The sequence below is a fragment of the Bos indicus x Bos taurus genome, chromosome 24, assembly GCF_003369695.1.
Source record: "Bos indicus x Bos taurus breed Angus x Brahman F1 hybrid chromosome 24, Bos_hybrid_MaternalHap_v2.0, whole genome shotgun sequence".
Classification (NCBI taxonomy): Eukaryota; Metazoa; Chordata; class Mammalia; order Artiodactyla; family Bovidae; genus Bos; species Bos indicus x Bos taurus.
In genome coordinates, this window is record NC_040099.1 from 54408331 (window position 1) to 54421879 (window position 13549).

Genomic DNA, 13549 nt, shown 5'->3' on the forward strand with positions numbered 1-13549 from the left:
GAGTCAGACACGACTGAAGCAACTTAGCAACCATTATAGACACATCATTACTATTGGAACTTCATAAAAAATCATAAACCAAAGGTCATACTCAGTCCAGTTTCCCTGCTTCAATTAGGAAACTTTCCCATTTGGCCTTTCCCAAGTCACAGGAGGAAAAAAGTCTTTAAAACTACCCTTATTAATTAACTGAAGCTAAAAGGATTGGCCATAGAAGTCACTGTCTCAAATTCATCCTCCTTGTACCAGCCCAAGTCTCAGCACTCAATACGGTCAATACAGAGACCACCTGTTTCTCCCGCCTTTGCTCCACTCTTGATTCCATTCCCTCCAGGTCAGAACAGCTGAGACTGGCCATGATGCTCCATGACTCCAGGAGAATGTACCCAGTAAGGGAGCTAAAGTTGACCATCCTCCCTTCCCTTGGAAAGTCTGGCTTGCTGTTTTAAGATTTTTTTTATATGGACCATTTAAAAAGCCTTTATTGAATTTGTTCCAATATTGCTTCTGTCCTTTATGTTTTGGTTTTCTGGCCATGACGTATACAGTATCTCAGCTCCTTAAGCAGGGATAGAACCTGCATCCCCTCTGTTGGAAGGTGAAGTCTTAACCACAAGGCCACCAGGAAAGTCATCACGTTTGCCTTTCTAGTCTAAAATCTTCATCTCTTCCCCTCATGAAGTGACTTTTTTTTTTTCGTTGCTTCTAAAATGTAGGCATTTCACCCAATATTACACTTCTTAGGCTCAATTTTTCTTTATTAGATGCTGCAGGGCTACTGGCCAAAAAAGTTAATAACTTAGCATCTGGGGGCTCAGAGATTTTAGAAAGCTTGATCCTTAATGGCTCCATCTCTAGTCTCTAATTACATACATCATTAGCAAAGTGAAGCATGGTTGCAGGGTGTTTTGAAAAGGGCGATAGATCTGCCTGAATTCCTAGACTGATGCTAATCATAGGGGACCTGATTTCTTCATGTCAGGCACTGTGCAGAGGAGTTTCAGAAAATGGGTTTCTGCCCTAGAGAGACCAGACGGGGAAATTTAAAAGCTGCCAGAACAGGAAGTTTTTAATCACTTTCAAAATGATTCATGTAATTACAGACTATGTTTTCTTTTAAGTGATAATTTCATGGAGTATTATGGAAATGAGATTTGAACTCAGAAGTCTTTTTTTCCACCAACCTGTCACTTCAGATTCTGTCAACATTAGAAAGTGATTTGATGGTTTCAACTATCATTTCCATTGCTTTACGGGTCATTATCACTGCCTCATTCACTCATTATTAGGTAGTTATTAAAGACACTTGTCCTTAACAATATAGGAAATAAAGTGGAAAATAAAGAACTATTCTTGCCCTCTTGACATTTACAATCTCTTTGATTTGAGATACAGACATGGAAATTTAACTAAATACACACTTTTTATGATTAAAATGCCTATCAATGGCACAGAAAATACAAGCAATGGAGGAACAAGAATGGTAGAGGGGATCTGTACTGTTTGGAGTAAGTGTTGAAGCCAAGACTGGGCTTGCTTTATACCAAAGAGGAGGGAAAAGATACCTACATTTATTCATTCATTTATTCATAAAGTATTCATACATCAGATTTCAGGGATTCAGTCAGTGGTAAGCAAGATCAATACAGTTCCCATTCCCAAAGAACTGGGAGACAGACAGAAAACACAGGATTACATAAGTATTCACGGACTGGATTCTTACTCAAGTGGGATGAATGTCAAACATGTTCAACAGGGGTCACGAAGCCAGAAGGTGGTGGGGGAAGAAAGGCCTTACCTTGTAGAGACAGCCTTAGATACCTTCGTCCCGGGAGTTTCAGGCCAGAGCGCCACCTTGGTTTTTAGTTCTTTGTTCTAAAATTGAAAACAAAAAAAACAAAACGTGCAGAGATCACACAGGCAGCACATTTACTGGTCCCACACTCAGTAATCCTGGTTGACCCACACCTACATCCCTCCTCAGCAGTCAGTTTGCTGTTCCAGTCACTCTGTTAGAACACAGAACATAAGCGTGTTGAGGCCCTAAATATCACTTCCAAAAACACACACCTTGAAAAATGCCTAATTTACCAAGGGATTCAAATTTAGTATTTTGACTTAGCTTCTGAAATTCAGCAGCTGAACTCTGTTTCATTTTACAGTTTCTTTTATAGGGACAGATGCAAAGAACTTCATGAAAGAACTTTATTAAAGAACCTTTTGAAAGATATCCACAATATTGATTACACATTTGTCTTTCTGGTGCAATCTCTTGATTAGAAACTCCATGAACACAGGCACCATCTGTTCTTTCGGTTCATGGGATCCTTAGTTTCAATTTTCTCATCGAAGCCTCTGTTTCTTCCTCTCTATACTAGTGGTAAATGATACACAGCCTATCTATCATATATAAGGTGGAAGAAACATATCGTATGATCATATTTCAAATCTGGATGCACCTTGGACTTCCTTGGTTTACCTGGACCTATAAGACAAGGTGAAATTGGCGAGGTGGAAAAAGGGAGAGAAAAAGCATGGAGGCACAGTTCTGAAAGCGTAAGGCTGAGATCAACAGTTTTAACATCCCTTGGGAAACTGACTGGTTCCAAATAGGAAAAGGAGTTCGTCAAGGCTGTATATTGTCACCCTGTTTATTTAACTTATATGCAGAGTACATCATGAGAAACGCTGGACTGGAAGAAACACAAACTGGAATCAAGATTGCCGGGAGACATATCAATAACCTCAGATATGCAGATGACACCACCCTTATGGCAGAAAGTGAAGAGGAACTCAAAAGCCTCTTGATGAAAGTGAAAGTGGAGAGTGAAAAAGTTGGCTTAAAGCTCAACATTCAGAAAACGAAGATCATGGCATCCGGTCCCACCAATTCATGGGAAATAGATGGGGAAACAGTGTCCGACTTTATTTTTCTGGGCTCCAAAATCACTACAGACGGTGACTGCAGCCATGAAATTAAAAGACGCTTACTCCTTGGAAGGAAAGTTATAACCAACCTAGATAGCATATTGAAAAGCAGAGACATTACTTTGCCAACAAAGGTCCGTCTAGTCAGGTCAGATCAGATCAGATCAGATCAGTCGCTCTCTCGTGTCCGACTCTTTGCGACCCCATGAATCGCAGCACGCCAGGCCTCCCTGTCCATCACCAACTCCCGGAGTTCACTGAGATTCACATCCATTGGGTCAGTGATGCCATCCAGCCATCTCAGCCTCTGTCATCCCCTTCTCCTCCTGCCCCCAGTCCCTCCCAGCATCAGAGTCTTTTCCAGTGAGTCAACTCTTTGTATGAGGTGGCCAAAGTACTGGAGTTTCAGCTTTAGCATCATTCCTTCCAAAGAAATCCCAGGGCCGATCTCCTTCAGAATGGACTGGTTGGATCTCCTTGCAGTCCAAGAGACTCTCAAGAGTCTTCTCCAACACCACAGTTCAAAAGCATCAATTCTTCAGCGCTCAGCCTTCTTCACAGTCCAACTCTCACATCCATACATGACCACAGGAAAAACCATAGCCTTGACTAGATGGACCTTTGTTGGCAAAGTAATGTCTCTGCTTTTCAATATGCTATCTAGGTTGGTCGTAACTTTCCTTCCAAGGAGTAAGCGTCTTTTAATTTCATGGCTGCAGTCACCGTCTGTAGTGATTTTGGAGCCCAGAAAAATAAAGTCGGACACTGTTTCCACTGTTTCCCCATCTATTTCCCATGAAGTGGTGAGACCGGATGCCATGATCTTCGTTTTCTGAATGTTGAGCTTTAAGCCAACTTTTTCACTCTCTTCTTTCACTGTCATCGATAGGCTTTGAGTTCCTCTTCACTTTCTGCCATAAGGATGGTGTCATCTGCATATCTGAGGTTATTGATATTTCTCCCGGCAATCTTGATTCCAGTTTGTGTTTCTTCCAGTCCAGCGTTTCTCATGATGTACTCTGCATATAAGTTAAATAAACAGGGTGACAATATATAGCCTTGACGAACTCCTTTTCCTATTTGGAACCAGTCTGTTGTTCCATATCCAGTTCTAACTGTTGCTTCCTGACCTGCATACAAATTTCTCAAGAGGCAGATCAGGTGGTCTGGTATTCCCATCTCTTTCAGAATTTCCCAGTTTATTGTGATCCACATAGTCAAAGGCTTTGGCATAGTCAATAAAGCAGAAATAGATGTTTTTCTGGAACTCTCTTGGTTTTTCTATGATCCAGCAGATGTTGGCAATTTGATCTCTGGTTCCTCTGCCTTTTCTAAAACCAGCTTGAACATCAGGAAGTTCAGGGTTCACATATTGCTGAAGCCTGGCTTGGAGAATTTGGAGCATTACTTTACTAGCATGTGAGATGAGTGCAATTGTGAGGTAGTTTGAGCATTCTTTGGCATTGCCTTTCTTTGGCATTGGAATGAAAACTGACCTTTTCCAGTCCTGTGGCCACTGCTGAGTTTTCCAAATTTTATGGCATATTGAGTGCAGCACTTTCACAGCATCATCTTTCAGGATTTGGAATAGCTCAACTGGAATTCCATCACCTCTACTAGCTTTGTTCGTAGTGATGCTTTCTAAGGCCCACTGGACATCACATTCCTGTGGTCATGTATGGATGTGAGAGTTGGACTGTGAAGAAGGCTGAGTGCCGAAGAATTGATGCTTTTGAACTGTGGTGTTGGAGAAGACTCTTGAGAGTCCCTTGGACTGCAAGGAGATCCAACCAGTCCATTCTGAAGGAGATCGGCCCTGGGATTTCTTTGGAAGGAATGATGCTAAAGTTGAAACTCCAGTACTTTGGCCACTTCATGCAAAGACTTGACTCATTGGAAAAGACTCTGATGCTGGGAGGGATTGGGGGCAGGAGGAGAAGGGGACGACAGAGGATGAGATGGCTGGATGGCATCACTGACTCGATGGACATGAGTCTGAGTGAACTCCGGGAGTTGGTGATGGACAGGGAGGCCTGGCGTGCTGCGATTCATGGGGTCGCAAAGAGTCGGACACGACTGAGTGACTGATCTGATCTGATCTGGGAACCTATTAAGACTGCACATCCTCAATTCCCAACCAAGCCATTGAATCCGAAACCCAGGGTGGCCAAGAGATAGGTTTAAGATATCTGCTCACATAGGAAAGCCTATTGGACTGAAGGAGTGGTTTTCAGTGTTGATTGTATATTGGGATTACCTGGGAGATTTACAACCTACTGATGCCTGGGTCCTACACCCGAAGTTTCTGTTTCATTTGGTTGCATTCAGTGTTCTGGAGGTCTCAGAACTTCACAGGTGATACTAATGTGCAGTGAAGATGAAGACCCACTGAACTAAGGAAAGCCAAGACAAGATATGAACTTTGCACCTTCTCATCCCTCAGCATCTACATGGAATAATGATGAAAAATGAAGCAAAATTCTTCCTACATGAATCATTTCACTGTGATATTTCAAGAGTTAAGTGCCTAAATCTCACCAGGAAAGGTATTTCGAATGTGACAAACTGGTGATGAAGGTGTTCCTTGTATAATGGAGATAAATTGAATATGCATTCCAAACAAGTGCCCGCATTTATCAGGGCCAAGTACAAGACTCAGAAAAACTCCTTTCTGTACAATACTTTATAAGTCACGAAGCACAACCTGAAACTCAATATCATGATGACAACAAGCACTGGAATAAAAATATTGCTGTGGCTGGACAAGTATGTAGAAATTATTGGGAGTTTTTCCCAAACAAACTCCTACTTTCTCAAGTTGTTAGGTTCCAAAAAATACAGAAGTATAAGTGTTATCATCTTAGACATTTTCACATATTTCAACTTCTGTGGTGATTTATTTCATCAAATAGAATTAGGTCTTTAATTTTTATTCATGGACTTTCATATGCTTTAATTATATCATTAGTTTACAAAATTATAAATTAATGGCCAGAGTAAGTCCACCATTATTGAATCTACCCAAGGATAGTTCACTGATACAGTTTTCCAAAAGAACTGAATTTTTGCATACTTAAACTGCTAGAAAAACAGTCTTGGAAGTAAATTAAATTTTAGGGATGGTGGTGATTACATAAAGTAGGATACTCTTCAAAGTCTAGAAAATGGAGTAATTTCTGAAGATGCATCTCCATATGAGCAGGTCATTAGTGAAGACGTTAGAAATGCATGAAATGTAAGATAAATTTCAGAGCTGTAAATTAAGATGATTAAGATACGCCAAGTAGAAAGAAAAGTAAGTAATTTTGGCAGAGTTAAGCAGAAATTTCCTGGTGAGACTTAAAAGAGGTTTAAAATCCTCAAAGATTGAAAAGAAAAAAGAGAGCAGATTTAGATGAGTGAATTTTTATTCCCCTTGTGGAGGGAAAAAAAAAAAAATCCCTGCTAGGTTAGAAAAAAAGTATTTGTTTTCATGATTCAAAACTCTAGAAAATAGAAAAAAAATTAATGTAATAGCTGTGACAATGGCCCAAATACATATAAATGACCCTGAAAATTTAACATTATAACTATTCATTTCTAAATATATATGCTAAGTGTATAGAAATAAATATCATTTCTAAATTTATATACCTATGTATATATTTTGCACATACACACACTTATTTGATCACGCAGATAAGTAGATAGTGGGGGAAGAAAAGCATGTGCTTCAAGCCAGGAAGACTTGAATGCAGCTGAGTCATTTTGAACAAGTGTCTTAATTTCTCCAAATCTCAGTTTACTCCCTTAGGGAATGTAGTAATTAATAACTTTCACCCAAAGTAGCTTTGAGGATTAAACAAAATGAAATATGCAGCATGCCTTCAAAGAGACACGTGTGTTGATTATGGATGAGAAAAAGATGCTGTCTATGTGGTTTAGAAAGTTGACATCTTTAAAAGGGTTGTTCAGCTCTGGTGATCAATTTTTCATAAACAGAATCAGCTCACACTGTTATTTCAAAATAGGTCATGGTCTTAAGTTTGTAATGCAAGTACACCCCTGCACATGTCACTCCAGTTTAAGACCTTCTTAACAAAGTACTGACCAGGGCTAGACTAGAAACAGGCTCACTCCAGATCAAGCACTCACTCAATTCAGGTACCTAGTTCAAGAGCACAGGCTCAGAGATGCCCTTCCTGACTCCCATCACTTTGTAACTGTCACACTGTTTTGCTCTTCTTGGAGCAGTTACCCCTCCCTAATTAAGCTGTGCATTGATTTGTTCATGTATTTATTGTACACATCTTCAATTAAAATAAAGCTAGATGAGGTCAGGACAGTCTGTCCTGTTTATGCCATATATTTACCTCTTGGAACATTTCCTGGTACATCATAAACACACAAAACTATTTGCTGAATAAATAAATTAATGTGGCTTGGATGAGTTTTATTAAAGCTGAAATGGGCATTAAAACATTCCCTGCAGGGCAGGAAACTATTTATCTGCTGAAGATAATACATTTCAAAATCATAAAGACATTCATCAATACCACTATAATTTGAAGACTTTCTATGTAAAAAAGTGTTAAAAAAAATAGTAGTTTGACTCAGCTTCATACAGAGAATCTTAGGCAGTACTGAGAGATGCTGTCCCATCCCTATGGGTTTTTTTTTTAGTGAAGAGGCTATAGGAATTGCAGCCTTGTATAGATGGACTGCACGCAACCAAGAAGTTTCATGAAGGGAATGCAATCTGTTGCTTCCTCCTATTACACTGAATGGCTAGTCAGCAATTATTTGCTAAATTTGAGGATACAGAAGCAATACAATGGGAGCAAAACATTTTTCTGGTTTAACTATTACACCAAAAGGCCAATTGGCCTTAGTAGTGTATGGGTCGCCAGGTTACTTAGGACAGTAAAATTAGCTTTGGGGATGATGCAGATAGAGACACAACTAAAGAACATAAGATTGACTTAGAAGCAGTAGCACCCTTGATGCCCTGACTGTGAAGAGGGCTGGCACTTAATTAGGGATGACCAGAGCCTAAAACCATAATGAAAGATCAAAAAAAGAAGACAACCTCTCCAATTGAAATGTACTGCAGATTATGATGGAATTCCCTGGTAGCTCAAATGGTAAAGAGTCTACCTGCAATGCGGGAGACCCAGGTTCAATCCCTGAGGCCACCCACTCCAGTATTCTTGCCTGGAAAATCCCATGGACGGAAGAGCCTGGCAGGCTACAGCCCGTGGGGTCGCAGAGTCAGACATGGCTGAGTCGTCACTGAGTGAGAGTGATGGATTATGATAATTAAAGCAGAAGGAGCCAAACAGGCAGATACACCACTGGCACTGATTCGCAGCGTAGAAATTTAGCCTAGGATACATAGGTGTTTCAAATTCATGATGGAAGGCCAGACTGCTCAATAGGGAAACAACTAAAAAGTTAGATCCCTACCTCACACCTGACCGCTTTGAATTACAAATAAACTTGGGTCTGAAGGAGAATCCCAGCTCAAAATGGGAATCTGAGCACTAGTGTTTTTCATCCCAACTTTCTTAGATTTCATTAAAACAATTGCAAAGGATTTTTAAATGCTCAATTCCCTTAATAATAAAGAGGGTAAAAAAGAGGGCTATTAGCAGGTCAGAAATGTCAGAACTGAAGGACTGAAAGTGAGCTAAGGTGCAGCTGTGGCAGCTGAAGGAGATGTCTGACCCAGCAGACACGGAAAATCAGAGCATGTACCAACAATCTTAAAGATGGATCTGGTCTTTGAGTTACCAATTCTGTTTCTACAGCAGCTGAAGGAGATGTCTGACCCAGCAGACACAGAAAATCAGAGCATGTACCAACAATCTTAAAGATGGATCTGGTCTTTGAGTTACCAATTCTGTTTCTACGGCAGCTGAAGGAGATGTCTGACCCAGCAGACACGGAAAATCAGAGCATGTACCAACAATCTTAAAGATGGATCTGGTCTTTGAGTTACCAATTCTGTTTCTAAAACTTTATCTTGAGGAAGGAAGCAATTACACAAATAATCAGTAAAATACTTGTACAAGTACATTGAGTTCATTGCTGTTTACAAAACGCTATCCTGGAAAGCAATCCAACAGTAGGGATGAAGTTAATTAGATTATTCCATAACAGTACGGTGGAAACTTTGGTGGCTAATTAAAAGGATAATGTTAATTTAATTTGACTGGTAAGCAAAGACCTTCTTGTTATACCTTAGAATGGCCTAAGGGCCTTTCATGATCTAACCCCTTAGATTAGAAGCACCCACAATGGCCTCCTGTGTGGCTACCTGACATGCCCTACCACCCAATTTCCACGAAGTTCACACTGAAATTCATTTTTCTAGAGACAGTCTTCCCACCCACCAACCTAAATGGACCACATACACTCCTCCACCCAGGTGTCATTGCCTGAGCATCTTATCCTTTTCCTGCAGAACCTTTCCATGATACCATTAGTTACATGTTAGTGTATTTCTATCTGTCTCCCTCACTAGATACTACATTCCAGAGAGAAGGTTCACGTCTATTTTGGTTTTTTCCCCAAACTTAGTGCCAACACCACAGTACCCACTCAGTAAGAATTTACAGACTTAATTACATAATTAATGACATGGAAAAAGTTGATGAAACAAAAGTTTACAATAAAATGGTGCCATATATTGTCTGTACCTTTAATATACGCACACAAGTATGTAACAGGCACAAAATTCCTACAGAAATAGAGATAGACATAACCGTGCTGAATAACTGCCCATGGGCAGTACATTTGAGTGATTTTCTTGTTATATTTGCTTATCCATCTTTCCTACTTTGTACAGGATGAATGAACATACGTTAGTTATGTAAAAAGAGAAAAATAGTTATTAAAATACGTTAAGAGAAAATATTTTATAAATAACATTTGCCAAAGGCTACTATGTAAGAAAAGCTGTGAAGAAATGCCTTTAGAGACGTTTCTTCTGAGGAAGAGGCTCTAATGTGACCTGAATCACATCACCGGATGTAAACCGACAAGCAGTTACAGGTGCTTGAGTGGACATAGATCTGAGCCAACTATTCTACAGTCACTACATTTTTCAGCTCGACAGAGCTGTGAGCCTCAAACAAACAGTTCCTGATAACCTAGATTAGGTGAGAATCTAAGGAAAACCCAAGATTCCATGACCTTACTCTCTAGAATAAAGACAACAGTGGTCCTCTAGGAAGGCAGAAATGGCAAGACAAGGAGATGGCTACAAGACTTAAGATGCAAAATACTTGCAGCTTTTTTCCTTCTGTTTGAGGAAAGCAGAAAGAATGTGAAGCTGGGAGGAATGGGGAGGCGTGTGCTAGGAGTCAGATCACTGCGCTCCTCTCTGGTCTGTCCGGGGGAGCAGTACAGCTCCAAAGGACGAAATTTCCACGGAAGGCAGAGCATCTCTGTTTTTCACGGAATAGCACAGCATGACACACAGAGGGTCCACAATACCGAGGGATGAAGTAGAAAAGGTGAGCAGGCCCAGGCAGCCCGTGAAGAGTCACTCAACAGAGACAGGAGGGGTGACTGCGCACCAAGCAAAGATGGGCGGGAGGCACAGACGTCCCCAAGCGCTCCAACAACCACGAGGCTTTGCTGTGCTTCCTGCGAGCAGAGGGGCAGTGGGGGAACACCACCAGCCTAGGACTGCAGCTGAACGCCTAAAAAGGGCTTCCCCATCAAGAGGGGACGCAGTGAAGTTGCTCAGTCGTGTCCGACTCTTTGCAATCCCATGGACTGTAGCCTACCAGGCTCCTCCATCAATGGGATTTCCCAGGAAAGAATACTGGAGTGGGTTGCCATTTCCTTCTCCAGGGGATCTTACTGACTCAGGGATCAGACCCGGGCCTCCCACATTGCAGTCAGACACTTTACAGTCTGAGCCATCAGGGAAGCCAGCCCAAGACGGGATGAGTGGGCAGAAAATCACGGTGTATCACAATCAATTATAGATTCATGATAAGTTTTAAAACACTGAAACATAAGAAAATTTCTATTAGGTTCTTGAAGTCAGTGAGCCCTGAGGCAAAGCTTGCATGCCCTGATGGATGTGGACCAAGAAAGAGGAGAGAAGACGTCTCAGGATGGGGGGAAAGAAGGAGACAGCAAGCCTGGCTCTCTGGCTGACAACAGGGGCCTTGACCAAGCTTCTAATTCAAGTCTACATGGAGACATAGTACCATTGAGCTCCCCAAGAGAGAAAGTATTTCTGAAAATTTGAATGAACCTTTAACAATGACTTAATATTGATGTGTGTTCACTCACTCAGTCATGTCTGACTCTGCAACCCCAGGGACTGTAGCCTGCCAGGCTCCTCCGTCCATGGGATTTTCCAAGCAAGAATACTGGAGTGGGTTGCCATTTCCTTCTCCAGAGGATCTTCCCAACCTAGGGATTGAACCTGGGTCTCCTGCATTGCAGGCAGATTCCTTACCATCTGAGCCACCAGGAAAGCCCATGATATTGATAATAAATAATTATTAAGAGTACCTCCCCAGCAAAGCTATAATTCTTATGCATAGAAGATGAACACACATTCACAAAAAGACACTCATAGACAGACACATACACCTGCATTCACACATAGACACAGACAATCACAGTCCCACAGACAATCACAGTGTCACACACAATCACACAGACACACACATTCACATACAGACATACTTGGACATAGTGTCACACCGGTACACCATCACACAAGGAACTCACGTACAGGCGTGTCACACACAGAGGACACAGTCATATACAGACTCCCAGATACACTGAACATGCACACACTCACATTCACACCGAAATATACAATAGATGCCTTCCTTACCTGGGCTTCCAGTATGTTAACTTTTTCTTGCAGATCTTCAATTCTCTTATCTTGTTCTTTTAAATTATTTTTTAAGGCCTCCATCTAAGAATTGAGAAACAGAAATGAAAAAATCTTACCAGACAACAGAGAATAGTTCCTTAAGTCAGCAATTGTACAGGTTTCTGTGGTCAAATAATGTTTATCAAATAAACAAAATTAAATCCCGAGCATTAGCAGACTCAGCAGGCTACAGAAAATAGCAGGACAAATTGGCACCTGGGGACAAGAAAGCACACAGCTGGTGCGATTAAACATTTTAATCTCTAGAAAACCTATCTAAGCCAAGCTCAGCAGGATGCATCCTGTAGGAAGCAACACGGGTCCTTGTCTGTGACTCATCCCCACAATGCTTTCCTCCTGCAGAAGCAGAGGCTGGTGGACATGGTGGAAAGCCACAGCCTGGCACAGGGCGACTCCCTGCAGCGGAGATCTGGTCAACCAGCAGCATGTTAAGGTAAGTCCACTTTGCTTTGGAGGAACATCTGCTAAGAGGCAACGTGGGGGTGATGGGGAGGTGGGGTGATGAAGTCCAGGATGATGCCGTGAGAGAGGAAGCATGTGGATTCCAAGGCCACTTCTGCCATTTAAATACTGTGGACCTCAGCCTTCTCATCTGTAAAATGGGATGCCCCCTCCATCCTCCCTGGCTCTCAAATTGCCATGATTCAACTCTTTGGCCTTTTGGTGAGATCTAGCCAACCAAGTACAAATGCTGCAATCGTGTTAGAAAGGCATTTGCATTATTTGGAAGGACTCCATTTAGAAACGAATATTATATAGCAAACAAAAATGAGGGTCTGGTTTTAAGTCTAAAGCAAATTCCCAAATCAGATCGATATAAATATTGACGTAAATTGAGTGTGCAATTTACCATCCATCTGGCTGCCACCACAACGACCTCTTTCACCTGCCGAGATGTTTCCAGTGAAGAAGGGCCAGAACCATCCCTGTGCTAACACACCCCCTATGTAAATTAACCGTTTTTCATGAAATAATGAAAACAGATCATTTCTTTCCTAAGAAGGCTGAATCTCTTAATCTAAAAAATCTTCTAAAGAACAGTGTACATTACCTGGCTCAGAACACTGTAAAAAAAAAAAAATCACTGAAACCTCTAAAGAGTAAATATAATTTCCCAAAGATGTTCATTGAGAACATCACAGGTGTGGGCAAAGAGACAAAAGAGGACACTGAAAACAGAGCCATGTCTCATGGGAATAAAAAGGAACCATCAGTGGGGAGAAGAATCTCAGTTGCAGAGTCCAGACAAGGCGTGTGTATTTGGTCTTCTCGCTGTAAACCTACCATCTGCCAGAGAAACACACTTGATTAACCTGACCTCCTGAATGACACTGCGCAGGTTCTGATGCTGGGAGTGAATCACAAACTGCAGATGTGAGATCTGCTCCTGGAGGAGGGAAATCTCCTTTTGAAGATCCTGGCAACTGGAAATGCAAAGGAAAAAAGAAAGATTTGCTAATGCATTATACAGCTATTTTTACAGCTGTGCTACCTAGCTCTCCTCCTACACTACTCTCCTACTGGGCAACGAGTGGGTAGAATGCCTTATGCCAAACAAGACAGATGAAGGCAAACAGCCACGAAGCAGCCTCTGATTAGCTCAGACATGAACTTGAATGTAAAGATCAGTTCATGTCAAAAGCTCCTCTGTGGCCACCTGTGACTTCCCTCCTTCCAGCAGGTAGCTGAGTCAAGTTGGACTGAGCCAGA

At 41.5% G+C, this 13549-nt stretch overlaps 1 protein-coding gene across 3 annotated transcripts in view; it reads right to left on the reverse strand.

Moving 5' to 3' along the window:
• CCDC68 (coiled-coil domain containing 68) overlaps positions 1 to 13549 on the reverse strand; it is a 58709-nt gene that overhangs the window by 1904 nt on the left and 43256 nt on the right. For all 3 annotated transcript variants that reach the window (XM_027525953.1, XM_027525952.1, XM_027525954.1), the window contains 3 exons: positions 13158 to 13263; positions 11777 to 11860; positions 1799 to 1875 (listed from right to left, as the gene is read on the reverse strand). In XM_027525953.1, coding sequence (XP_027381754.1) covers positions 1799 to 1875; positions 11777 to 11860; positions 13158 to 13263 — 267 coding nt within the window. The remainder of the gene's footprint in view (positions 1 to 1798; positions 1876 to 11776; positions 11861 to 13157; positions 13264 to 13549) is intronic.